This window comes from Triticum urartu, chromosome 3, assembly GCF_003073215.2.
Source record: "Triticum urartu cultivar G1812 chromosome 3, Tu2.1, whole genome shotgun sequence".
NCBI classification, from domain to species: Eukaryota; Viridiplantae; Streptophyta; class Magnoliopsida; order Poales; family Poaceae; genus Triticum; species Triticum urartu.
Window position 1 is genome coordinate 718992760 of NC_053024.1, and position 26859 is coordinate 719019618.

General features: G+C 53.0%; 1 protein-coding gene, 1 long non-coding RNA gene and 1 pseudogene across 3 annotated transcripts; all 3 read left to right on the plus strand.

Annotated features, from left to right (window-relative positions):
* The first annotated feature begins 802 nt into the window (after positions 1-802).
* On the plus strand, positions 803-2469 carry LOC125547288 (serpin-Z2A-like). Its single transcript, XM_048711224.1, has 3 exons — positions 803-880; positions 975-1353; positions 2030-2469. Exons 1-3 carry the CDS (start codon positions 803-805, stop codon positions 2467-2469), a joined length of 897 nt encoding a protein of 298 aa, XP_048567181.1.
* A 1415-nt stretch (positions 2470-3884) lies between these two features.
* On the plus strand, positions 3885-7550 carry LOC125546182. 2 transcript variants are annotated; one of them, XR_007300473.1, is made up of 4 exons: positions 3885-4517; positions 5144-5254; positions 5356-5426; positions 7188-7550. It is a non-coding gene; the product is annotated as an uncharacterized LOC125546182 (long non-coding RNA). The 2 variants fall into 2 exon arrangements; XR_007300472.1 differs by having other exon boundaries at positions 3896-4318.
* A 7852-nt stretch (positions 7551-15402) lies between these two features.
* Positions 15403-18574, plus strand: LOC125547289 (annotated as a pseudogene).
* Positions 18575-26859: the final 8285 nt, after the last annotated feature.

The window sequence follows — 26859 nt, forward strand, 5'->3', positions numbered from 1 at the left end:
CAATCCGCCGTTCTTAATTTACGCCAACACTTGAGCACCGTCAATCGCATCGACCACATGGCAGACCAAGAGCCGGAGAGGCGAAGCAAGTGTTGGGTAATCTTGTCTAGGTTTGCGTCGTAGCAGTACGTGTCCTGGGTGTAGAGTCCTAGTAGTAGTCAGATTCGGCATTGTTAGTACTCCCTCCGTCTCAAAATTCTTATTTTAAATTTGTCTAAATACGGATGTATCAAGTCACGTTTTAATATACATCCGTATTTAGACAAATCTAAGACAAGAATTTTGGTAAGGAGGAAGTACGTAGTCAAATTAGTATTGCAAGGATGTGGTAACCGTGTTAGCTGTCTACGTATAGGAAAAGGACTTTGCTAGTCGGTTGGTAGTTGCATATAAACCCTGCGTGAAGATTGAACCGCTGGAGTTGAGAAAAGGAGAAAATATAAAGAGAAGAACAAGTAGGCGAGTTCCAACTTCCAACAGCAAGAAGGAGCGCAGGTCGTCGCCGCCACCGGCCATGGGCTCCGACGGCCTGACTGCGTTCGCGCTCCGCCTGGCCAAGAAGCTCGCCGAGGGGGACAACACCAGGGGCAGCAACATCGCCTTCTCGCCGCTGTCCCTCTACACCACGCTCGGCCTGGTGGCCGCCGGAGCCTGCGGCAGAACTCTGGATGAGCTCCTAGCCCTGCTCGGTGCCGCGTCGGCCGACGAGCTCGCCGGGTTCGTGCACGGCCTCCCCTCCGACCCGTCCGGCTCCAGTGGGCCTGTCATCACCTACACCTACGGTGTATTTCACCAGGAACACATGGAGCTCACGCTGGACTTCCTCCACACCGCCACCGAGTCCTACAAGGCAGAGATACGCGCCGTCGACTTCGCTGAGGTAGCACTCTAACTTTTTTTCTTCATCTCTGACGTTGATCGCTGTTTCATATTGGCAATGGTACGTCATTGTTTGTTACAACGTGCATGTGTAGGATGAGGTCAGGGAGGAGACCAGGAAGGAGATCAACCAGTGGGCGGCGGCGGAGACGAACAATCTCATCTGGGAGATCCTGCCGGAGGGTTCATTGACCGACCACTCGAGGTTCGTGCTCACCAACGCCATCTACTTCAAGGGCGCGTGGGAGACCCGCTTCCCAGAGAACCTCACCGAGGACCATGAGTTCCACCGCCTAGACGGCGCCGACCCCGTCGACGTCCCCTTCATGACCCTGCCGGGAACATGCGAGCTCTTCGTCTCATACAATGAAGGCTTCAAGGTGCTCAAGCTCCCCTACAAGGCCGGTGATGATGCCATGTCGCGGTACTCGATGTGCGTCTTCCTCCCGGACGAGGACGACGGGCTGCACGCCTGTTGGAACTAATCTTGTTATTAGTATTAAGCATTTAAGATTAGGTCATGTTTAATTTGTTGCATTGTGTAATAGCCACATAGAGATGCATTAGTCAGCGAAGTACAAAGAAAATTACATGCTCGGCAACATGGCGTAGCGGCCGGATCAGCAGCACAGAGATAGAGCGAGTGCACGCGAACAGATCGGCAAGCCAGAAGATGAGTGGCCGTAGTCATGTACGTGTGTACTAGGTGACCAAGTGATCAGTGCATGTGAAGAGATGTGACCTGCATGCACATGTATTAGTGTGGTCAAGTGTTTGTTAGTGACAGACTACATCCATGGAGGTGAACGGCCGAGCTGTGTGGCCGTTGCGCGACGTTCGGCTAGTTAGTGCTGAACGTGCATGCATGAAGGTAGGTAGTGTGGAGTCAAAAACGGATCAAGCCATTTGTGTGTGGCTTGGCCGGTGTGTGCATGCATGTAGTGGGTTAGTTGGATTAGTGGGGTTAGCAGCCGAGTGTGGCGGCTGACCCGTGCGTGCGTGGGTCTCTTGTACTGGTATTTAAGATGATGAGATGAGTTGTAGAGAAGAAACAGAGAAAAGGCACAAGTGTGTGCGGTGCCGCAAAACTCCCTGTGTGCTCTTCTTCCACCTCAAGCTTTTGTGTGTGTCCTTTTTTCTTCCTTCTCAGGCTGTGCCAACAACGCCATGGTCAGCACTCTTGCGGATATGGGTGGCTCCCTGCTTGACCACGTGCCGAAGCTCCGAAGCAGAGTGAGGGAGCTTATGCTGCCCAAGTTCAAGCTGTCATTCTTTTGTCGTCTCGCCCAAGTCCTTCGAGGCCTAGGGCTTCGGGAGGCGTTCACCGAGGAGGCCGCCGACCTGTCTGGCATCATGGACAAGAGCGTCTGTGACGTGCGCTTGGACGAGGTGTTCCACAAGGCCGTCGTCGAGGTGAATGAGGAGGGCACCGTGGCGGCTGCCTGCGCCGCCGTCATCGGCCGCAAGAAGAAATGTGCAATGAGGTTGGAGTTCATCGCCGACCACCCTTTTGCGTTTTATATCGTGGAGGAGGTCTCAGGGGCCGTGGTCTTTGCCGGTCATGTACTGGACCCATCTAGCTCACCGTAATAATCAGCTGTAGTAGTAATCTTCTATATCTAAATAGTTAGCCCCCACTACCCTATTTCTCTCAACATGCAAGCATGACATCTCATCAAGCAACATGCATTAAAAAAGACTCACTTCAACATTCAATGAGCCATAGAAAAATATTCACTTCAACATGCAAACATGCATGATATATTTAATAAATATTTTACAAAAATACTATAATCAAACACAAATAACAATATGTATTTTTAGTTTTAGCTCACATATTATTTCTCCGAATATTCTTATTTCCATAAATTATTAATATCTTAGAAATCTATTGCAAAATATTCCCACAACAACGTGCGGGGCATCGTCTAGTTTTATTAGAGCTCATACTAGTAGTTAATTAATATTCTGCCTCGAACAACTATAGATAATGTTGGAAACGAATATTTTGGCAATGCAACTCGATGTATTGATCGGTGCATAGCGCACGTATATATGGAGTACAAGGTGGGCCACAACCTCAACTATACAATGACTAGGAGGTGGGCCGGACTATACAATATACATGCATAAACCATATATTCAACAACCCCCCCCCCCCCCCCCCCCCCCCCCGCAGTCGAAGCGTCACCGGATACGCAAAGACTGGACCTGAACTCCTCGAAAACAGAAGTAGGCAGTCCTTTTGTCATAATATCGGCAAACTGTTGCGCCGTCAGGACGTGGAGGACCCGGATGCGCCCAAGGGCCACCTGCTCACGAACAAAGTGTATGTCGAGCTCAATGTGCTTCATTCGTCGATGATGGACCGGGTTGGCGGAGAGGTACACGGCGGAGACGTTGTCGCAGTAGACGAGTGTGGCCTTGTGAACATCACAAAGTAACTCCTGGAGCAGCTGACGAAGCCAAGAGCATTCGGCAACGGCGTTAGCCACTGCCCGATACTCTGCCTCGGCACTCGAGCGAGAGACTGTGGGCTGTCGCTTGGAAGACCAAGAGATCAGAGATGGCCCAAGGTAGACACAGTACCCCGAAGTGGAGCGCCGTGTGTCCGGGCAGCCAGCCCAGTCCGCATCAGAGTAGTTGACAAGGTCGGTAGAGGCGGAGGCCGTCAGTGTAAGTCCCATGGACGTAGTGCCGCGTATGTAACGGAGGATACGCTTCACCAAGGTCCAGTGAGAGTCACGCCACTACACCACAACACTTGATTGGGAGCAATTAACTGCCGGGAGAAATATCTATATAAGGGCAAACCAACTGCCGGGGATCTCTTAACTGCCGACACAAGTACTTGCAGACAGAATAACTGCCGGTAGAAGTTGAGCAATAATGGCATACATACTGCCGGCGTTGATATCCACCATTTAGGTCACTCTATCTGCCGGCAGAACTAAACCTTGGCCCATTATCTGCCGGGAGGCGTTAATGGCGCGAGAACGAAATAATTGGGCCCAAAGGCGCGCCAGCGCGGAGAGCGCACGAGAGCCCAAATACTTCGCTCCAGAGACTTAGCGGCCGCCCCAGATCTAGCCCAAATCACCATCTGCTCCAACCCTAGCCGCCGCCAACACGAGACGACGCCGAGCACCCACCACTGCCCGACCCCAGCCGCCCTTGACCACCCATCGCAGCAGCTGTCCTCTCGGACCACCGCCGCCGCCGAGCACCCTCCTCCGTCGCCGTCAAGTACCCTCCTACGCAGATCTCGTTCGCCCTCCGCCCATCCCCAGCGCCGCCCAGATGTCGCCTCTCCTTCCATGCTTTCTCCCCGGGCAGCACCGTCTCTCCTAGGGTTTGCGCCACCGACCATCATGCTCTCCAGCCTATCGTCCTTCGTCCGTGCTCCTCCGACCTCCCCCTTTTGTACTTCGAGCGCGAGGTATGGTCCTGGTGCTTCCCGTTCTCTTGTATTCTTTACTGTTCTTTCAATTTTTCCAATGATTTGTAACACACATGAGCACATCTGCCAAATCTTCTTCCTCTGCTTTGAGGAAAATAGCAGAGCACTCTGATGGAAGAAGTCAGCCTCAGTCAGTGCAAACTATAGCTCTAGAAATAGTTGCCGCTTTGTTTTACTGGTAAATACTTGTTACAAAGTGCTATTTTCAGCTGTAAACATTCAGCCTACACTATGTACTGCATGTTTTACTAATAATTGCTGCCTGGTATCTTGTCTGACCTGAAACATATGGTCACTTTAGTAATAGCAACATCAAAGTAGAAATTGGGTTGGGCAAGGAATTCATGATTCTGGCCCAACTTTTGTTAGATCTGTAAATTGAAAAATGTTTGTCAACTATGATTATTTTGTTTCAAATAATAACACGTAAAAACCTTGTTTTGTTTGCATGTTATGGTTTAGGAGGTTGAACAGAATATTAAGACGCATAATAAGTACCTGCCTTATTTGCTCATGAAAATGTTTGATCTTAACATAGGAACATGATCTGACCCCATGCGTATGTTAGCAGTCTGGTTTTCATGCCTTTTGTGAATGCAAAGTGGCACTTGATGCATAGCTAGTGTCAAAAGACCTTCATAATTTGGACTGCTAATTCTCGTGGATTATCTATCTGTTTGTTTGAAACTGCTGTCCGTTGCCAACATATTTCTTCCAGCAATTTTGCAGTTGGATTCTGGTTGGATTCCTTTATTTCCAAGTTTAATTGTGTCATTCTTGTAATTTCTTTACCGTGCTATGCAGAATGAACCATCTTTTGGTGGTGCTTGAGTCATGGGCATAGATGCATCTAACCAAATAATGCTTGCTTCTGGGAAGGCACCTAGTGTAGGTGGAGAACATGTTCTAAGAAAGGTATAGTACATTTAAATCTCGTTCTTTGCCAAATCTTCTGATACTGAAGTTGTCAAGGATATATGCATCTGGTCCATACATAACACTGTCACTGATAACAGCGGCTCCAAAAAGATTTTTCTGCTTCTGCTATGGGACCTTGCATGTGGGATGATGAGGGCAATCAAAGCAGGTATGTGACACAGGGATAGTTGAAAAGCGGCAACACCTGATCTGATTCTGATAGTGTTTTCTGTTGATCAACCCAGTCTAGTGGGAGTCGTTTGCTAGGCTTTCTCCGATCAAAAAGGCTGAGGAGGAGAAGTAGCTAAATAGCATTGGACTTTATCTTGTGAAAAGGCTGAGGAGGAGAAGTAGCTAAATAGCATTAGACTTTATCTTGTGAAAAGGCTGAGGAGGAGAAGCAGCTAAGCAATAGTTCGCTTTCCCTAGTTGAAAAGGTTGAGCTGAACTAGACTTTTCAAGCTTTAGTGCATTGAGCTGGCAGCAGCAAGCTTCTAGGTAGCTACCTCACATTCACGTACAACTGCAATAGGCAGTTTGTAATCCCCTATAAAAGGAGCCGTGCTCCTTCATTGTAAATCAGGGCCATTTCATTTCTATCCAGCCAAGCCTCAAGTGTAGTACTACTACATATACGTGTATGTGTTTTGCTAGAATGCTTAAGCATAAATAGTTAGTAGCACACAACTGCTACTGTGTGAGTTCCTCTGTTCTTGTGTGTTGCCGCAGCAAGTGTGCAGCTGGCTGCTATTTAGTCCTCTGCTAGATTGTACAAGACAGAGAGCTAGTTACTCGCCAGTAGTTTTGGGCTAACATTTTCTTCAGGTGGCATCCTTCAAGGACCATCCTTATTAGTTACTTACAGCAATTTTGTTGATTATGGATTATGGATCATCATCAGACAGCCATGCACATGCATAGAACTCACTTTTTTCTAGCTAGCTAGTTGCTACTCCCTCTGTCCCATAATGTAAGATGTTTTTTGACACTACACTAGTGTTAAAAAGCTGTCTTACATTATGGGACGGAGGGAGTAGTTGTTACTGTTTGCAGGCGTAAGAACTGAGAACGGCACTGAATAGCCATGCTCAAGGCTTTTTAGGTTACCAAAGAGGACGCCCCTCTACGGGGAATCTCCAGCGGCGACAGTTATACACTGACTGGATTGTTGTTATACACTGCCTGAATAGCCTTGTTTTTATGTTGCTACACACTGCCTGAACTGTTAAAGGCCTTGATTGACTTTCATTGATTGCTATAATAATGACAAACTGTCCAGAAGCAGGACTAGTCTGTTTCTTTGATTATAATAATCAACAATTGGTAAGTTTGTCTAGCTTAATTGTTTCTGAAATTTACACAACACGTCAGGTAGATATATGGTGGAAAGGTGAAGGGCACATGTACACATATTTTGTTGTATCAGTGGCTGGCTGTGCAAGCTCACGTGATTTAGTTTAAAATACTGTCGTAAATATTGCATCTGCGATACGTCTCATGATTTTGCAAATACTGTATAATATTATGGTTTTCACAAACTCTGGTATTTTGCAGCTAGAGGTTTAGAAACTGTAGTTTTCGAATACTACAATTTTACATATACTATTCACCCAAACAGAGCCTGAGCAGTTTGGAGCCCTTGACGTCCTTTTTAAAAACTGAGCAGGACTATTGATGTTTGGATAGAAGTCCTTGCTGAAAAATGCTTGGCCTGGAGCCTCCTTGCAAAGTGCCTGGACTATGTTTAGTTGATGTCCTGAAGAAATGTCTATTGACTTCTGCTATTTGCATTAGAACACTTGTCCTTATGTGATATAAAGATTGCATTTTTATTGTGCTGTCTTGTGCTTCCATTACTAGTTGCATGTTTATGATACAACAGGTTTATCGTTCTATGAGAGCTCCATTTTGAGTTTCCGGTCTGTTGCAGGTTTTCCAAAGATACACAAGTTGATGGAGGATTGCAAGATCTACATACAAGCGGTTGACGGTTTGGAAGTTCTACAGCGGCTGAAGGTTTGGAGGACATACAATTAAGTTGGTGTAGTGATAATGTAGTGCACCTAGTTTGTTGAAGCTGGAGACATTGGCAAGTTCTGCTTATTTTGGTGGTTGTTTTGGTACACAAGCCACTGGATTCTCATTTTGGTTGTGTGGCACATCTAGAAACATCCGTACTATTTTGTGCCAGCACAAGTCCTTATGTATGGTTGTTTCCTATATGTATGTATCCAGAAACATATGTATCTGGCATGTTATGTTTATATTGAAGGAAATTTAAGGTTTTTGATGAGGCCTATGTGTAACTTCGATTGAAGTGTATGTCTAAGATGTGAGATCTACCTGATTGCCAAAATGGATTCTTAATTAGGTATATGCTGCATACGTAAAACAGTTTTTGCTAGTTAAACACAATGATTTGGCATTCTATCTGCCGGGTCAACATGCTTGTACTGGCAGTAACATTGTCGGTAACTGTATTTCCTTTGGCGCAAACAGTCCGCCGGGAGAAAGCAAACTGCCGGCAGATATATAAGCTAGGGCAGATAAACTGCCGGGAATAATCTAACTGCCGGGAGAACAAATCCCCGGCAGCCGTTCTTGTGGCAGTTCTATCTGCCGGGAGAACTACTATCCTGGTAGTTTCTCTGCCCTCTTAAGAGCTTTCTCCCGGCAGATTGCATGCCATTACATTGGTGTTGTGGTGTAGTGCGCGGAGCATGCATGTGAAGACAGACCTGCTGAACAACATACTACAAGTCGGGGCGCGTCAGAGTGAGGTACTGCAAGGCACCCACAATGGAGCGATAGAAGGCCGCGTCGGATGCGAGAGAGCCCTCCAGAGCTGAAACCTTGGCCTTGGTGTCAACAGGCGTGGGAGCGGGCTTGAAGTTAAGCATGCCGGCACGATTGAGAAGCTCATGGGCGTAACGCTGCTGGTGCAAAAAGAACCCATCTGGTCGTCGAACCACCTCAATGCCGAGGAAGTAGTGGAGGGGCCCCAAGTCCTTCAGGGCAAACTCATCGCGAAGACGAGCAGTAAGCCGCTGGAGAAGCGCGATAGTGGAAGCCGTCAGGATGATGTCGTCGACGTAGAGCAACAAGTAGGTCGTGTCAACCCCATGATAGTACACGAAGAGGGACGCGTCAGAGCGGGTCGATGTAAATCCGAGCGTCTGCAGGAAGGCAGCGATGCGCTGGTACCAGGCCCGAGGCGCCTGCTTCAACCCATAAAGAGAACGGGAGAGCAAGCACACATGGTCCGGATGTGTGGCGTCAACGAAGCCGGTGGGCTGCTCACAGAACACCTGCTCGGCGAGGTGGCAGTGCAAGGAGGCATTGGAGACGTCCAACTGATGCATGGGCCAAGCTCGGGAGACGGCCAGCTGAAGCACGCTGCGGATCGTGCCCGGTTTAACAACCGGAGCAAAAGTGTCGGTGAAGTCCACGCCCGCACGTTGCCGAAAGTCTCGAACCACCCAGCGAGCTTTGTAGCGCTCGAGATTCCCATCGGGACGAGTCTTATGCCGAAAGACCCACTTGCCCGTGATGATGTTGGCACGAGGTGGCCGAGGGACAAGCTGCCAGGTGCGGTTCCGTTGGAGCGCATCGAACTCTTCCTGCATCGCAGCGAGCCAATGAGGGTCCCGAAGGGCGGCTCGAGCTGACGATGGGAGAGGGGACGGCTCGGAGACGGAAGCAGCGAGAAGATACTCATCGCTAGTGTACCACGTACTCGGGCGGAAGGTACCGGCCCGAGAGCGAGTCATCGGGCGGGGCAGCGACTCAGGGGCGACGGGCGAGGACGAAGAAGAGCCCGCCGCCACTGATGCCGCGGGTGAGACCGCGGGTGAGGCCGCGGGCGAGGCCGCCGGCGAGGGTGCGGGGCAGGCCGCCAGCGAGGGCGTGGGGAAGGCCGCTGCGGGCGAGGCCACCGGCGAGGGCGCGGGGGGCGCCGAGGAGGCCCGCGCCGATGGTGGCGCAGGGGGCGTCGCAGGCGCCGGGAGGGGTGCAGCCCCGAAGGAAACCGGCCGGGGAGGAACTCGACCCGGGGCACGGGAGGCACCCTCAAAGCCAGGAGGCGGCCCGCGAGAAGCGCCCGAGCGGCCGTCACCAGGAGCGGGCAAGGCCACAACATCCGAAGGTACCTGCTGAAACGGAAAAACCATCTCATCAAAGTAAACGTGTCGGGAAGTGATGACCCGATGTGAGATAGGATCATAGTAGCGGTAGCCTTTGGTGTTGGGGGGATAGCCAAGAAAAATACAGGCCACGGACCGTGGTGCGAGCTTATGAGAAGTAGTGGAAGCGATGCTAGGGTAGCACAAGCAACCGAAAATGCGAAGCTCGGTGTAGGAAGGTGGCGTGCCGAACAGAAGATGATGAGGAGCAAAATTCCCGCGAGTGCGACAGGGATGGATGTTGAGGAGTAGTGATGCGGTGGCGAGCGCGTCAGGCCAGAAACCTGGTGGCACGTTGGCGTGAAAGAAGAGGGTGCGAACGCAGTCATTAAGAGTGCGAAGCACGCGCTCAGTGCGGCCATTTTGTTGCGAAGTGTACGGGCAAGTGAGACGAAAAATTGTGCCGTGTGTGGCGAGAAGGTTGCAGATTGCAAGATTATCGAACTCCTTCCCGTTGTCTGTTTGCAACGCATGAATGGGGCGACTAAACTGCGTGGAGACATAGGAGTAGAATGCGGTGAGAGTGGCAACAGAATCCGACTTTCGCCGCAACGGGAAGGTCCACACATAGTGCGAAAAATCATCAAGGATAACAAGATAATAGAGATAGCCCGTGTTACTTGCAACAGGAGAGGTCCAAAGATCACTATGAATTAACTCAAAGGGGTATGAAGCAACATGCGAGGAAGTGCTAAAGGGTAAACGAGTACGTTTGCCGAGACGACAAGCATGACAAGTGTGATCGTCGATCTTATTACACGTGAATGAAAAACTGCGAAGAATATGACGATGGGTGGCGGGGTTGGGATGACCGACACGAGCATGCCAAAGGTCCACTCCAGCGGAAAGCGCCATGGGTGCAGCGACGGAGGATGTGGAGGAGTGGACCGGGTAGAGATCGTCGGGGCTGTCACATCGGTGGAGCACCATCCGAGTACGGGCATCCTTAACAGAAAAGCCAAACATGTCAAATTCAACGGTGACATGATTTTCATGTGTAAGAGAACGAACAGAAACAAGATTTTTAATGATGTCGTGTTAAACGAGTACGTTAGAAAGATGTAATGGAACGGAGTTAGAAGGAAAAGAAGCATGGCCGACATGAGTGATGGGCATGGAAGAACCGTCGCCCACGGTAATGCGAGCAGCAGTGTGAACAGGGTGAGCGGTAAGAAGGTTACCGGGGTTGGCGGCCATGTGAGCCGTGGCTCCGGTGTCCATGTACCAGTCGCCACCGCCGGTGTACTGCTGTGGCGTGGGGGCGGTGTGGAGGGCCGCTAGCAACGCGGGGTCCCATGGTGCCGGCGGGAGGGCCGGGGCCGACGGCAGAGGCTGTGGCGGCGGCGCCACGAGCCCATCGGCCGGAGGCAGCCCATAGGCCGCCGAGGGACCGTAGAGCGGCGCCGGCGGATACGCCTGAGGGGCCGCGTACAAAGCCTGATGAGGGGCCGGGCGGGCGCCAAAAACACCGGGGACGGGGGCGCGCGGTATGGGCATGGAGTATGCGTGAACAATCCCCGTCCAGGGGTTCTGGCCGGCCTGCCAGGGCGCCGACGGGAGCGGGTGCTGCGGCTGGCGCGGCGCCCCGCCATGGGCAGCTGGCGGCTGCTGCTACTGCTTGCGGCCACCTCGGCCGCGACGCCCGCCCTGGCGCTGCTGCTGCTCGGCGGGGGGCGGCGGAGGGGCCTGCGGTAGCGCGGGATATGGGAACCCGGGCGGCGGCTGCACGTGGAGGGGCCCCTGGGCGGGCCGCGGCGGGGGAGCCGGAGCGGTAGGCGGCGCACCGCCACGGGTTCCGGCAGTGAGAGCCGTATGGGTGGCCCGGGCGCGCGACATCCGGATCCTCTTCTCCTCCAGCTTCAGGTACGCGACGATCTTGGGGAAGGTCGGGTTGGTGATGAGAGGGATGTTGGAGGCGGCGTTCCCGAAGTCTTCGTTCAGGCCGGCGATGAGAGTGCTGAGGCGGAGCTCGTCGGAGACCTTCTCACCGAGGTCACGGAGCTCGTCGACAAGCTTCTTGAGGCGCATACAATAATCGTCGACCGACGAGTCAAGCTGCTGGCACCCAAAAATCTCGCCGTGCAAGAAAACCTTGCGTTGGAGCACGTTGTCGGTGAAGAGGCCGTTGAGCTTAGTCCAGACGGCGTGAGCGTCAGCATCGGCGGAGACCACCATGTGAAAGAGGTCCTTCGAGATGGTGGTGTAGAACCAGCAGATCAGAGTGGCGTCGATGGACGTCCACTCCTCATCGTCCTCCATGAAGCGGGAGTCCACGGAGCCATCGATGTGATCCCGGAGATTGTACTCACGGAACACAAGGGAGAAGTACGTCTTCCAGGCATAGTAGGTGGAGGTGAGTTGATCGAGAATGATGGGAACCCGAGCGAGGATATTGAGATCACGGATGACGACGGGATCGGGGCCGTCGAAGGGGTTGGTGCGGCAGCTGCGGGTGGTACCGGTGTAACCGGGGGAGGCCATGGCCGAGAGGGGAGGGCGGCGGCGCGTGGTGAAGCGGCGCGGCGGGAGGGCTGGCGGCGCGGCGCGGGTGGCGGCGCTGCGGGTGCGGGCGGAAGCGCGAGGCGGCGGCGGCACACAGGGGGGCGGCGGCGCGGCGGCGGCGGCGGCGATGGGATCGCGGCGGCGGCGGCAGGAGTTAGGGTTAGGATCGTAGGTATGATACCATGTTGGAAACGAATATTTTAGCAATGCAACTCGATGTATTGATCGGTGCATAGCGCACGTATATATGGAGTACAAGGTGGGCCATAACCTCAACTGTACAATGATTAGGAGGTGGGCCGGACTATACAATATACATGCACAAACCATATATTCAACAGATAATCGTCAAGAAACTAAACAAATCGACTATATATTTTCTGTTGCTATTTCAAGCTTTATTTGGCCCCTCTGTATGTTTTTGTGTCGTTAAAATATCGATGGTCATCCCATCATGACCTGAGAGATATTGCCGCGAGTAACATGATGATATATAGACTGGCGATGCAAGCAAGTGTGGTCATTGGTGCTCTCACCGTACGATTTGTAGTGATTTGTTGTTACTTGGTTTTGGGTTGATGCAACACACGCCGATCACAGCACTGGTTCCACCCCGAAGAGAGAAATTTCATTGATCACTGTGAAATAACGTTATGGTTGCAGCGTCACTTTTCACTTTTCATCAGATCAATGTTTTAATATTCTTGCGGAGAGACTTAGGGATTCCCTACAAAATAACCTATGTACATTCAAGAGTACACTACAGCTTCTGCAAACACCATGTCGATTTTCTTCAGCGGTAATCTCAACTCTTTGCTCTTCAAACATATGGGAAGGATCTGTTTTGAGGGGTACAGAGCACTAAGAGATCCATGTTTGGGAGTTGGACCACATGCCGGTCCCCTCTGGTTCCTCTACTACTAAGTTAATTTTCTATTTTGGAAAAGGAGGTTAAAAGTTAAAACCCCTAACCTCTGCATCAATTGATACATACAATCATCTTTATTCATTATTCAACAAATGTGTGATGAGAACATGCAACCTACAGCCGGAGCAGGAAACCTAAGGCATGCACCACATGTACATGTTTTAGAAGCCGCCACCACCATCGAACCGATGACCCATCTTCACGGAAGAGATCTGCATTATCCTTGCCAGTCCGGCCATCCGTCGATGCCACCACGACGCCCAACGGCACCACCACCCTACGCTCATCCATCCAGATGCATCTGCCATCGAGACTCAGCTGTACCATACCGCCAAGACCCGCCGCCATCGGCACGGTACATAGAATGCCGCTCATCCTGCCAACCTCGACACCGTTGCCGCTGCGGGATCTCCACGAACAGCGTGACCCATCATTTAGAGTTGGGGCACTGGTGTATGGTATGGTAGGTCAATTGTAGCGTGCCCCTCTACCTTACACAAGAAGCGCAATAGTGGTGGTGCTGCTTGGGGTGGGGAGCTTGTAAACAATCTAGAAGTGGCCAAGGAGACCTAATCGGAAACATTTCAAACTAGTTGTAGCCCTTGTCAGCGGCGCCCCTGCCACCCCTTATGTTGATGTTGTTTCAACTAGAAGTACTTCCGGACCCTTTGTATGGCTTGTGGTAGTCATGCGAGGCGTTGGATCAGGTCGTATTGATGCCTCCAGCATTACCACCCCACCTCCTTGTGGGTTATGATATCATCTCAAGCCGACCCATGACTCAGACACTCACCGAACAGCTCGTCGTTCGGAATCTATGATGCCTGCACCAGGCTCTGCCCATAGAGTGTTGCAACCAAGACAGGTGGAAACAACCCACATGCCATATTACCGGCCGGTGAAACTAGCCCATCCGGCCAACTAGGGCCCACCAGCACCACACAACAGCTGACTAGGAAGAACCCTATGGCCCATGGGGTTCATGGGGTTTGGGTGGTCCATGGTAGTAGATCAAACTGCACCGACTGTGACCATGGGGTTCGGGTGGACCATGGTCCTTAACCTCCCCTCTCAAGGTGCACACGCAAATGCTCACTATGAAGAGTAGAACAACTGACAAGACCCAAGAGACTAGAATTGCTAGGACAGTAATACATAAATTTTAGACCTACAAAACCTTACGAAGTGTGTTACGCAATCTTCCTCTAAATTCTCTCATCTCCCTGATTTTCATGGGGGTGGGCCCCTCCCTCCTCTACATGCCTTTTCGTGGATGTAGCATTCGTTGCAGTAATATATTAGAAAAAGAGCAAGAAAAATTGTTAACGACTAATAACCCGATATCTCAAAATATGTAGGGCGGGTAGATTGTTGAGAGAGCTGCTGGGAGGCGCGATCATGGTGGTCTTCCACCCAGGCTCGGATGCAAGGTCAGGTGGTGCCATGAATCTGGCCAACATGTTGTTGGGCGGTTTTCTGCCAAACGGTTGTCACCTGAGAGGACTTAAATTGTATGATCTACGCCCACAAGTGAGGACGACAGAGATACTGGCGACGAGTGGTGCTGTCGTCTCATGCAGATCAGCACCGACTGCCATTTGTGAGGATGATACAGGCCTCCGAAGTGTCCAGAACTCAGGATTTGGCAGTGTCGATGTCCTTTCTCCTTGTCAAGTTTTCTTCGGATGGTAATGAGTGGCTCTTGTCGAGTCTCGCCGTCCTACCTGTACGAACGTGGTCATTGCTCGCCATAAGGACCGTGTGCATATATGCAATTATTGGGACCAAGGCAAGTGGAGGAGACAATATTATTTGACTTCGACTAGGTGATACTTCTCGAGTACAGTCTTGAGCTCCAGGGTGAAAACTCTGGTCAAACCCTAATTGGTTATACCTGACAATGGCGGCATTCCTTGCGTCGTTACCTTGATGATGCCATTGCTCGGATTTTGCTCAGAATTGATATTCAAGGTGAAAACCATGATATGACCTTTGGTGGTTGGATCTGGGATGGCGACACATGTACGTCATTCCTTTTCTGAAGGCGCCGCTTTTGAAAAACCTTTCTCATAGTCTTTGTGTTTTCTAGAGACGGTTGGTGCTGATGGTCACTGTTATATTTTGTCAATTGTTGTTTTCATTACTTAAGTTTTCTTTTTCTCTCTCTCTCTATTTAGGCATAGCGTCATGTCGGCGTGATCATTTTCTTTGGGTGTTGTGTTGGTTGTGTGCATCTTAACTATGTAGAAGCCGGTTGTGTATTCATTATGATTGTATACCTCTACTACATTATGAATCAATAAAAAAACACCCTTTATATCATTTTTTTCCCTAACTTGATGAGATCCAACGGATGGAACCTATCCCTTCGTTTGACAATTACAATAATCGGAAGGTGTCCGCTGCCCAAACCTATTTTTATTAGGGTTTAGCATCTTGACTAATAATACCATGTAATATACCCTTGCCCCGTCGTTTTAATTCACCTTCCCTTACGGGCGCACACGAGCGTCAATTGTGTCAGACAGACGACAATGGAGGATCAGACGAGGCCAAGCCAGAAGGCACGCGCGTCGTCGTCATCGCCTGCCGTGGGCTCCGGCGTCCTGACGGCGTTCGCGCACGGCCTGGAAAAAAAGCTCGCCGCCGGCGACGGTAACGTCGCATTCTCGCCGCTATCCATCTACACCATGCTCGGCCTGCTGGTGGCAGGAGCACGAGGCAAAACCCTGAACGAGCTCCTCGCCCTGCTCGGCGCCTCGTCCCCCGACGAGGTTGCCGGGTTCGTGCGCGGCCTCGCCTCCGACACCTCCGGCTCCGGTGGGCCCCTCGTCACCTACGCCTACGGTGTCTTCCACCAGAAGAAGATGAAACTCACGCGACGCGAGCCTACGTGCACGCCGCCGCCGAGTCCTACAAGGCCGAGATACGCGCGGTCGACTTCGCTAAGGGCATCTCCAGCCGCGCCCTCAGGAAGGCCTTCCCTTTCGCGCCGGCGCCGAAAAAACGGTCCAGTAGTGCCCCAGAAAGGCCTCCCCAGGCGATTTTTTCGCGCCGGCGCCGGAAAAACGGCCCAGTCGCGCCCCCAGGAGCCCGTTTTTCGCCGGCTTGGGCCGAAAACAGCGCCGGCGGACCCAGGCAGAACCCGGCAGGCTGGGGGGCGCCCGGGGGCGCCGGGGCGAGCTGTTTTGGCGCGAAAAAGATGCGGACCAGCCGCGTCAGCGACTCGGTGCCTCGTCTTCCCCCAACGGCCTCAGTTCCCGCGGGGAATCAATGGCAAGGCTGCCGCCGGTCAGCCTTGCCATTGATTCCTCACGGGCGGCGCGTTCACGGGACGGCGCGCCGACGCCTCCCCTCCCTCGCACGTGTACACACGGGCGCGGCCCGGCTATAAAAGACGGCGGCCTCCACTCGCCTGTGCCCACACCAGCCCCGCCCCTCGCCGCCGTCCAGCCCCTCCCTCTCCCTGCCTCTCCCGAGCGCCGCCGCCCAGCCCCTCCCTCTACCTCTCCCGAGCCCGCCCAGCCCCACCTCGCCATGGCGGAACGCTTCCCCGAAGACAAGGCGGCGGCCAACGGCTTCGGCCGCCGTTCGCTCCACGAACAGGAGTCCTGGCTCCTGTTCCAGGCGAACATCCCGGCGCCGCCGGACATGCGTGCCGGCCAAACGGGGTGGAGACTCAGCGCTGGGGGAGTGCCCATTCCCCCGTTGCCCGACGCCGTGGCGAAGCCGAAGTACTTCGCCGAGGAGGTCGAGATCGTGCGCGCGTCCCTCACCGGCGCCCAGCTCTCCCTCCCCCAGTACGCCGCCGACAACCACGTGGCCTGGGCGGCGTATTTCGAGCACCGCCAGCAGCAGCGCTTGGCGTCCACCAACGGCGCGCCGGTGGTCGGCGGCCGGCAGAACAGCGAGGGGCGCCACCTCTGGTGGGGCGTCCCCGGCCGCACACTCGAGGGCGTGCTCACGCACTTCGAGGGCGTCAACGACCTGCCGTTGGCGCACCCCCCGGCGAGGGTGGCCGCCCCGGCGCAGCACCGACGCGTCGGGCCATGGGCGCCAAGGAGGTTCGGTGCCTCCTCTTTTTCCTCCTCATCACGCTCTTCTTCACACTCCTCCGGCTCTCCGGCGCTGCTCGGCGTCAAGGCCGAGCCCGCGGCGGAGACGCCGCTCGGCCGGCGCACTCGCAGCGCCGGCATCATCATCAACGAGGGCGGTCGGCGCGCCTCCTCCTCGTCGGCTCCTCCGCGCTTCGTCAAGCCAAAGACGGAGCCGGGGCTGGCGCCGGTGAAGGCGGAGTTCGACGAGGACGACGCGGCCCTCGAATGGGCGTGCGAGGACTACATTGCGATGGAGAAGGCGCGCCGGGAGAAGGAGTAGGAGCGCCAGCGCGCCGCCCTACGCCGCTTCGAGGAGCGTTGACGCGGCCACGAGGAAGGCGGGGTTGTCGTCTTATGCGACAGCGACGACGACGACGACGCGCCGCCGCCTGTTCGCGATGGCGACGCCGGGCAGGGGTCCAGCAGGGGCACCCGCGTCAAGGAGGAGAAGGCCGACGACGACGATGGCGGCGACGACTTCAGCCCCTTTCTTTTTTTAGATTAGGTTAATGTAATATTTGGATGAATTTTGCCGAAATTTGCCATGTTTGGCCGAAATTTAACTAGTTTTTATCTAACTTCGCCGAACATTTTTTTTGTTTTTTAATACGCGCTTGGGGGCCGACGGCTAGGGACCAACTCGCCCCAGGGTCATTTTTTACGCCGGCTCGCCCCCAGACGGCGCTTGTAGATGCCCTGAGGGGCCAACGGCTGGAGATGCCCTAAGGTCAGCGTCTTCATTTTGTGGCACCGGTGCTTGCTCGATCGACATTACAATTGTATATAATAAATTCCTGCATGCATGCAGGGTGATATAGAGAAGATCAGGGAGGAGATTAATGAATGGGCAGCGGCGGCAACGAACAATCTCATCTCGGAGATCCTGCCGGAGGGGTCATTGTCCGACAATTCGAGGTTCGTGCTCACAAACGCCATCTACTTCAAGGGCGTGTGGAAGAGCCGTTTCCCCAAGAACCTCACCGTGAACCGCAAGTTCCACCGGCTGGGCGGCGCGGCGGCCATCAATGTCCCCTTCATGACCTTTGCCCCGGGAAAACACGAGATCTTCGTCTCCTACCACAAAGACTTTGACGTCCTCAAACTCCCCTACAAGACCGGCGTCGCCGCAGCACGGTACGCGATGTGCGTGTTCCTCCCCCACGAGCGTGACGGGCTGCACGCCATGGTCGATGCTCTCGATGCGGCCGGCGGCTCCCTGCTCGACCACGTGCCCAAGTACCCGAGGAGCGTGAGTAAGCTCCTGCTGCCCAAGTTCAAGCTCTCCTTCTTTTGCCGCCTCGCCCAACTGCTCGAGAGTATGGGAGTCCGGCAGGCGTTCAGCGAGGAGGAAGCTGATCTGTCCGGCCTGGTGAAAAAGAGTGTCTGCGACGTGCGTTTGGACGAGGTGTTCCACAAGGCGGTCCTCGAGGTGAACGAGGAAGGCACCAAAGCGGCGGCCTGCACCGCTGTCGTTGGCGTCAGGAAGTATTCGGGGAAGACGATTCAGAGGGAGTTCGTCGCTGACCACCCGTTTGCGTTTTATATAGTGGAGGACGTGTCCGGGGCTGTGGTCTTTGCCGGCCATGTCCTTGACCCTTCTAGCCCATAGTCCTAGTAATATTGCCGTTGAGGCTCGTAGCTAGTTATTTTTTTTAAAGGAGGATGACCCCCGGCCTCTGCATTTGGGAGATGCATACAGCCACTTTATTGATTATTCTCGTTAACCTTACAAAGTATTACAACAATATGCCTGAATCCGTCATCTTGGCAACATATGCCACTACTCCTATTCATATGATGAAGGGATGCTAGCTGGGCCAAATACCCAGACCACTCACCTAAACCTACCATCAAAAGCCGGAAGCCCCAGCCGAGCCACATATCGGGTCTGGGGCACAAACCGGTCTGACGCACTCATATGTGTCGTCGCCGCCACCTTCCACAGGTCCGTCTTCAGAGCAGATATTGAGGCTTCTACCTCGTTAGGCCACTCTGCCATCGACGCCACCATGACGCTAGACAGCCACCTCCTCCTGCGCGAGTCCATCTACACGCATCGGGCGCCGAGTCTCCGCTGCGCCACGCCGCCGAGATCCGGCGTCTTCGATGCGGAGGAGGAAACACCGCTCCACCTCTGAGCGCATCGCCGGCCACCTGCCGCGATGTCGTGCAAGTCCAGCTCTGGGAAAGCACGCAGGGAATCACGATCTTCAAGACGACGCCCTCAGGAGGGGAAGCGATGTCATGCCATCGTCTGGTCCTGCACCGCAGGTCCTGGGCTTTCACCCGAAGAAAGTGACCCGAGAGCGGAGGAGGTCGGAGAACTCCACAACGGCCCCCAGGAGGAGAGCGACATCCGCAGACACCGCGCCGTCGGCTTTCGCCCGGAGCAACCCTACCTCCACACCCTCACGCTGCCGGACGAGGATGGGGGAACCCAGCGCCGCCAGCATGCGAACCCACTGGCCCAAGCACCTCATGCGCGGCGGCGGCGCCATCACCATGCACGACCACCAACCTCACCGCCGGCCGAAGCCAACGGGCCAGATCGGCCGAGCCCGCCACGGCCAGATCTGAAACCTCGGGACGCCGTCGCATCGAGGCAGCCACGAGCAGCCGGCAGCCCATCACCTGCGAAAGGTCGAGGACGCCGTGCCGAGCAGCCGCCACTCCAGATGGCAACGGGGACGAAACCCATCGGGTTTTGCCTTCCCAAACCCATCCCCACGAGAAAATCGCAAACCCGTCCCCGTCCCCATCACCGTGCGCGGGGCTAGTTTTCCGCCCGTCCCCTAAACCCATCGGGTTTCGGGAAACCCGTGGGGAACCCACGAGAAAATCAAAATATTTAAACAAACATAGTGGCAACAAGGAATAACATTTCAACAGCAAAAAAAGCACATTTCAGCAGCACAACTAAAGCAAATTTCAACAAAAAACAACCCGACTTGGGACGTGAAGAGGCCACCATTGAGTTCGTCACCGGTGGCTACGCCCTTTCTCCAGATCAGACCGGCGGCAGGGGAGAAGACGTGGAGGGAGGAGGCTCGCCGGCGCAGATCGTGGTCGGCGGATCTTGCGAGATGGGATCGAGCCAGGCGGCGCCTGGGGTCCTAGGTTTAGGGTTAGGTATTATGTGGGAGAGAGAGATGAGGGCTCGAGCGAGGGGGAAAGGAGCTGGCGATACTGGCTGTTTGGCCTTCGACACTAGGGGGTGGGGGGCTCGGTAGTTTTGGGTTGGGCCGCGCAGGAGCACTGGTTGGTAAAAAATGTATTTTGCCGGGTTTGCCGGATTTTGGGTTCGGGAACTACCGAAACGGGTGCAAACCCACGAAACGTGTCGGGTTGTATAATGTGCCCAACAACAGCCCCACGGGGATGAAAAGACGCCCATCCCCATCCCCTAATAGGGTAAAAACTCGCGGGGACGCGGGTTTCGAGGCCCGTTGCCATCTTGAGCCGCCACGCCGGCCGGAGACGCCGAAGACAAGACTCCCACAACCACGGGCTCACGCCGGCGACCTAGGCCACCGAGCGAGCGGAGATCCCCGCCGCCACCGTCCTCCGACGCGGGCTTCGCCCGGCGGACTCATCCGGCAGCGGCGGGAGGGGGGGCGTGATGTAGAGGGGGGCGGCGGCGGCGTTCCTAGGGTTCCCCCGAGCCACCCTAGGGACGACGCGGGGGTATTTGCTGTCTACGTGAGGACGACACGGGGGTATTTGCTGTCTCTCGTAGCTAGTTAATTATTCTATCTCAGAAAATGAGTGACCACCGCCTAGAAATTAAACAGTTCAGCTATATATTTTATGCTTGCTTTCTTCCTCTATAGTTTTTCTGCCATTGTTATGCATGGATGGAGCAGCACCTGCTCCATTATCAAACGGAACCAAGATTCGCACACCAGCTCCTAGTGAGCAATCTCAACAATCATATAGTTAAGATAACAAGACCAAAGACAGATCAAAAGATAAACATAACAGCAACAAGGCAACTGCTAATCTACTGCAACATCACAGATCTCAGGCACAGCGTGCCTGGTCTTCGACGGGGGCCACCCGCCTCCGGTGACCAACATCCATTCAGCGTAGATAGTGGGCTCGTTGAAGTCTTGACGCCCAAGTCCCTCTTCTCGATTTGCGAGTAGAAGGCCCCCGATCCCAGCGGCTCAGAGATTTTGATCTTGCTCCACAAGTCCTTTGCGAGAAGTAGTTATGGCTTCATCAGCCACCTAGGATAAGCAGAGATCTCCGAATGAACTCTGTGAGGGAATCCACAAAGTTCATCAGGTGTGTTTTGTCCTCCGGCGTCAAAGCTGGCCAAAACCTGATGGTCTTTTAGTATCAGCCTCCACACCTGAATAATTGGAATCCATATGGTGTTGTTAAAAATGATAAAGTTCCTATATTTCCACAAACACCGCAGGACAGCAGAAATTATGATATTCAACACTGAATTTTTGTTATTAGAGCTCCAGAATCTGGCTACCGATTCATAATCATGGCCCACAGGAATCTTAAAATATTCACCAATGAATGCCCAAAGATTTTTAGCTCCAACATAGGAGAAAAACAGATGGGAAATAGATTCCTCATCAGGGCAGAAAACACATTCGTGGGGTTTTATTATATGTTTCTCCTCAAGAGTTCTCTAGTCATAAGTTTGTTATGGGAAAGCAACCAGAGGAACACATGAAATTTTTGGGGGACCTAGAGTTTCTGGACAATCAGGGGTGAAATAGGCTGAACCCCCCCTAACTATTTGTGATGATTATGATCACATGGTGACAAAGTTTGTGAAGGTGTTGAAGGCTTTGAGTAGTGTCTACAAAAGGTGAATATTGGCATAATTAACACCGATATTTGTATATAATAAGTAGTCATCCTTAACTGCAGGGATGGAGCCGGTAATGCCAGCCTCCCATGATCAAGGACTTGAGAGAGTATTCATATACGACGGGCAACACACAACATACAGAGGAAACAAGTCAAAAGAGGAAAGAGAAAACGGGTGGGGGTAGACCCAATGAGGCAAAAAGGACCTGACCAAAGGACTGATAGTTGAAGAGGTAGGTTTAGGGTTTTGCAGGGGGTGACTAACATCCATCCTCACGTCTCAATATATAGATGATCAGAATACAATTACGTATGTATACAAATACGTGTACATGTACAATATGCGAGACACTATTTTACGTATACACGTGGCGGATGGATCGGGCGGCGGCGTAGGGTTCGTGAGGCGAAGCCGGCGGCATATTGTACATGTACACGTATTTGTATATGTATGTAATTGTATTCTGATCATCTATATATTGAGACGTGAGACTGGATGTTAGCCACCCCACGCAAAACCCTAAACCTACCTCTTCAACTTGGTATTAGATAGTCACCAGGCCGCCGCGCGAACCCTACGCCGCCGCCCGATCCATCCGCCGCCGCGCGGCGCCCTTCCGCGCCGCCGCCGCACGCCGCTGCGATGTCGTCCACCGCCCTTTCGCTCTCCAACAGTGTCGGCACCATCACCTCGCCCGCGGTTGCCACCGTTCCCGCCGCCCTCGCCGTTCCGGCGATCTCCGTCCGCCTTGGCCACCATAACGTCAGGCTGTGGGGAGGCATCGCCGGCACCGTCTTAACCGGCGCCAACCTCCATGGCTACCTGGAAGGCACCACGGCGGCACCCGACAAGACCATCACCGTCGGGACTGGTGATGTCGCGATGACCGCCGCTAACCCGGCGTACCACCATTGGTGGACTCAGGATCAGAAGGTCAAGGGCCTCCTTCTCACCTCCATGGAGGAGGACATCACCTGTCAGCTCATCAGCTATGAGATGGCGCAGGCGGTATGGACGGCCGTCGGTGCCATGTACGGCGCACAGAGTCGCGCCAACGTCCGTCACATCCGGCGTCAACTTCAGATGCCGAGGAAGGAGGAGATGTCCACGGCTGAGTACATGCACAAGATGAAGGCTCTCGCTGACAACATGGCTGCCACCGGCTCTCCAATTCGTGATGATGAGCTCATTAATCACATCCTCCCAGGACTCGGCTCCGCCTACAACCCCATCGCCGCCTCCCTCAATGTGAGTAACGCACCTATGCCCTACTCCAGCTTCTACTCGCTCATCTTGTCATTCGAAGCATTGTAGGCTCAGTAGAGTGCGTCGGAGGGGTGGACTCCCTCGGCCAACGCCGTGACTCGCTCCGGCCCCTACGGCCAGGGCGGACGCGCTCCCTACTCGAAGCCCTACCCCTCACAGGGTGGGGCTCGCTCGGCCGATGGCAACGGCCAACCCGGGCATGGCCGCCAAGGCGGCAACGGTGGCCGTGATCGCAACCCCTCCTACGCCGGCAATGGTCGGCAAGGTGGCGGGGGTAACGGCGGCAACAATGGCGGCGGTGGCCGTCGCAACAATCCCTGGCGCCCCCGGTGCCAAATTTGCAAAAACTGGGGACATGAGGCCGATGATTATCGCAAGCGCTATGACCAAGACAACAACACTCGCTCCGCCAACTCGGCCTCCACCAACACCATCGACTATCCTTGGGTACTGGACACCGGGGCTACGGATCACCTGACATGTGATCTTGAACGTCTCCAGGTTCACGAGCGCTATGATGGCAAGGACCAGGTTCAAGTGGACAATGGTGCAGGTTTGTCTATTTCACACATTGGTCATTCTCGTTTACCCGGTTCATCTCTCAAACTGCGCAACATCCTGCATGTTCCACACATCAAAGATCATCTTCTTTCTGTCTATCGCCTTGTTTGTGATAATGACGTGTTTGTTGTGTTTCACCATCGTTTTTTCTTTGTTAAGGACAAATCAACCAGGTGCATCATTCTTCAAGATAGCAGTCGGGGAGGGGTCTACCCGATTCCCTTTGCTCGTGCATCGTCCTCGTCATCTCGCCATGCTTCATCCAGTGTCCGAGTTTCGTCCTCGCAATGGCATCAATGTCTAGGTCACCCTACCAATATTGTGGTCACCTCCATTGTTTGGAGCCATGACCTTCCATGTTCTACTTCAAATACTTCACCATTAGTGTGTGATGCATGTCAGCTTGCTAAGAGTCATCAACTACCGTATTCTACATCTTACCATGTCACTACTGTACCTCTTGAATTAATTCATTCAGATGTTTGGGGTCCCGCTATCGTGTCTTCGGGGGGAGGGGGGTACAAGTATTATGTTAGCTTTGTTGATGACTACACACGCTTCACATGGATTTATTTGCTTAAACACAAGTCTGATGTTGAGCAAGCCTTCTATAACTTTCAGGCTCATGTCGAACGCCTTTTGGATTGCATAATCAAGGTCGTTCAGTCCGACTGGGGTGGTGAATACCACAAGCTCCATCGCTATTTTCAATGCATGGGCATCTCTCACCATGTGTCATGTCCACATACATCTCAGCAGAACGGTATTGCCGAGTGCAAACACCGTCATTTGGTCGAGACCGGCCTCACCTTACTGGCGCATTCATCTCTCCCACTTCGGTTTTGGGATGAGGCCTTTCTTATGACATGTTATCTCCTCAACCGTATGCCCACTCCGGTTCTCAACAAGGACACGCCCCTGTTCCGCCTGTTTCATGTCCAGCCCAATTATTCCTCTCTTAGGATTTTTGGGTATGCTTGCTGGCCTAGTCTCCGCAAGTATAATGCTCACAAGCTGGAGTTTCGTTCCAAGATGTGTGTTTTCCTTGGCTATAGCCCTCTCAATAAGGGCTATGAGTGTCTTGATCGCACCTCGGGTAGGATCTATATCTCTCGTGATGTTGTTTTCGACGAGTTAGTTTTCTCTTACTCCAGCCCAGGTGTCTCGGTTGACATTGCTTCTATTGAGAACGCCCTCACTTTTCCATCTAATGAACCGGTTTTGGATGTCCATGTGCGGAAATACGACCTATCATATTTGTCACCTGACTTCTTTTCTGCAGATGCTGCTCTAATTTCTTCCAAGGAACCCGTCGCCACACTGCATCCGCCATGATCGATGTGCATGGCCCTGATGTGCATGTCACGTCTCCCGAGGCGGCCTCGTCGGCCTCGCCCGCTAGCGCGTCCGCGGCCCAGTCTGCCTCAACCGCTGGCGCGACCGCGAGCCCGACTAGGTCGCCCGCTGCCTCTCCCTCCTCGCCTGGGTCAGCCCGACCCGCCTCGCCCGTCGTCGCCGGGTTGCTAGTCGTGTCCCCTGAACTGCCGTCTCTGCCCGGCTCTCTATCGTTGCCTGGTCCGGCCCAGCCCGACGCGTCTCCTCGGCCCGTGTCGCCTACTGCTAAAGATCGTTCAGCTGCGACACCACTGGTCGGTGTTGGGTTTCGTAGTAATTTTAAAATTTTCCTACGCGCACGCAAGATCATGGTGATGCATAGCAACGAGGGGAGAGTATGATCTACGTACCCTTGTAGATCGCCTAAACTCCGCTACAGTATTATCGAGGAATATGGTGGCTGGGGACACCGCACACGGCCAAGGAATAGATCACGTGGATCAACTTGTGTGTTTCTGGGGTGCCTCTGCCTCAGTATATAAAGGAGCCAAGGGGGAGGGGGGCGCCGGCCAGGAGGAGGGCGCAGGAGGAGTCCTACTCCTACCGGGAGTAGGACTCCCCCCCAATCCTATTCCAACTAGGATTCCCAAGGGGGGAAAGAGAGAGAGGGGGGCCGGCCACCTTCTCCTAGTCCTAATAGGACTAGGGGAGGGGGGAGGTGCGCAGCCACCTTGGGCTGCCCCTTTCTCCTTTCCACTAAGGCCCATGAAGGCCCATATGGCTCCCGGGGGGTTCCGGTAACCTCCCGGTAACCCGGTAAAATCCCGATTTCACCCGGAACACTTCCGATATCCAAATATAGGCTTCCAATATATCAATCTTTACGTCTCGACCATTTCGAGACTCCTCGTCATGTCCGTGATCACATCCGGGACTCTGAACAACCTTCGGTACATCAAAATGCATAAACTCATAATATAACTGTCATCGTAACCTTAAGCGTGCGGACCCTACGGGTTCGAGAACAATGTAGACATGACCGAGACACGTCTCCGGTCAATAACCAATAGCGGGACCTGGATGTCCATATTGGCTCCTACATATTCCACGAAGATCTTTATCGGTTAGACCGCATAACAACATACGTTGTTCCCTTTGTCATCGGTATGTTACTTGCCCGAGATTCGATCGTCGGTATCCAATACCTAGTTCAATCTCGTTACCGGCAAGTCTCTTTACTCGTTCCGTAATACATCATCTCACAACTAACATATTAGTTGTAATGCTTGCAAGGCTTATGTGATGTGTATTACCGAGAGGGCCCAGAGATACCTCCCCGACAATCGGAGTGACAAATCCTAATCTCGAAATACGCCAATCCAACATCTACCTTTGGAGACACTTGTAATGCTCCTTTATAATCACCCAGTTACGTTGTGACGTTTGGTAGCACCCAAAGTGTTCCTCCGGCAAACGGGAGTTGCATAATCTCATAGTCATAGGAACATGTATAAGTCATGAAGAAAGCAATAGCAACATACTAAACGATTGGGTGCTAAGCTAGTGGAATGAGTCATGTCAATCAGATCATTCAACTAATGATGTGACCTCGTTAATCAAATAACAACTCATTGTTTATGGTCAGGAAACATAACCATCTTTGATTAACGAGCTAGTCAAGTAGAGGCATACTAGTGACACTTTGTTTGTCTATGTATTCACACATGTATTATGTTTCCGGTTAATACAATTCCAGCATGAATAATAAACATTTATCATGATTATAAGGAAATAAATAATAACTTTATTATTGCCTCTAGGGCATATTTCCTTCAGTCTCCCACTTGCACTCGAGTCAATAATCTAGATTACACTGTAATGATTCTAACACCCATGGA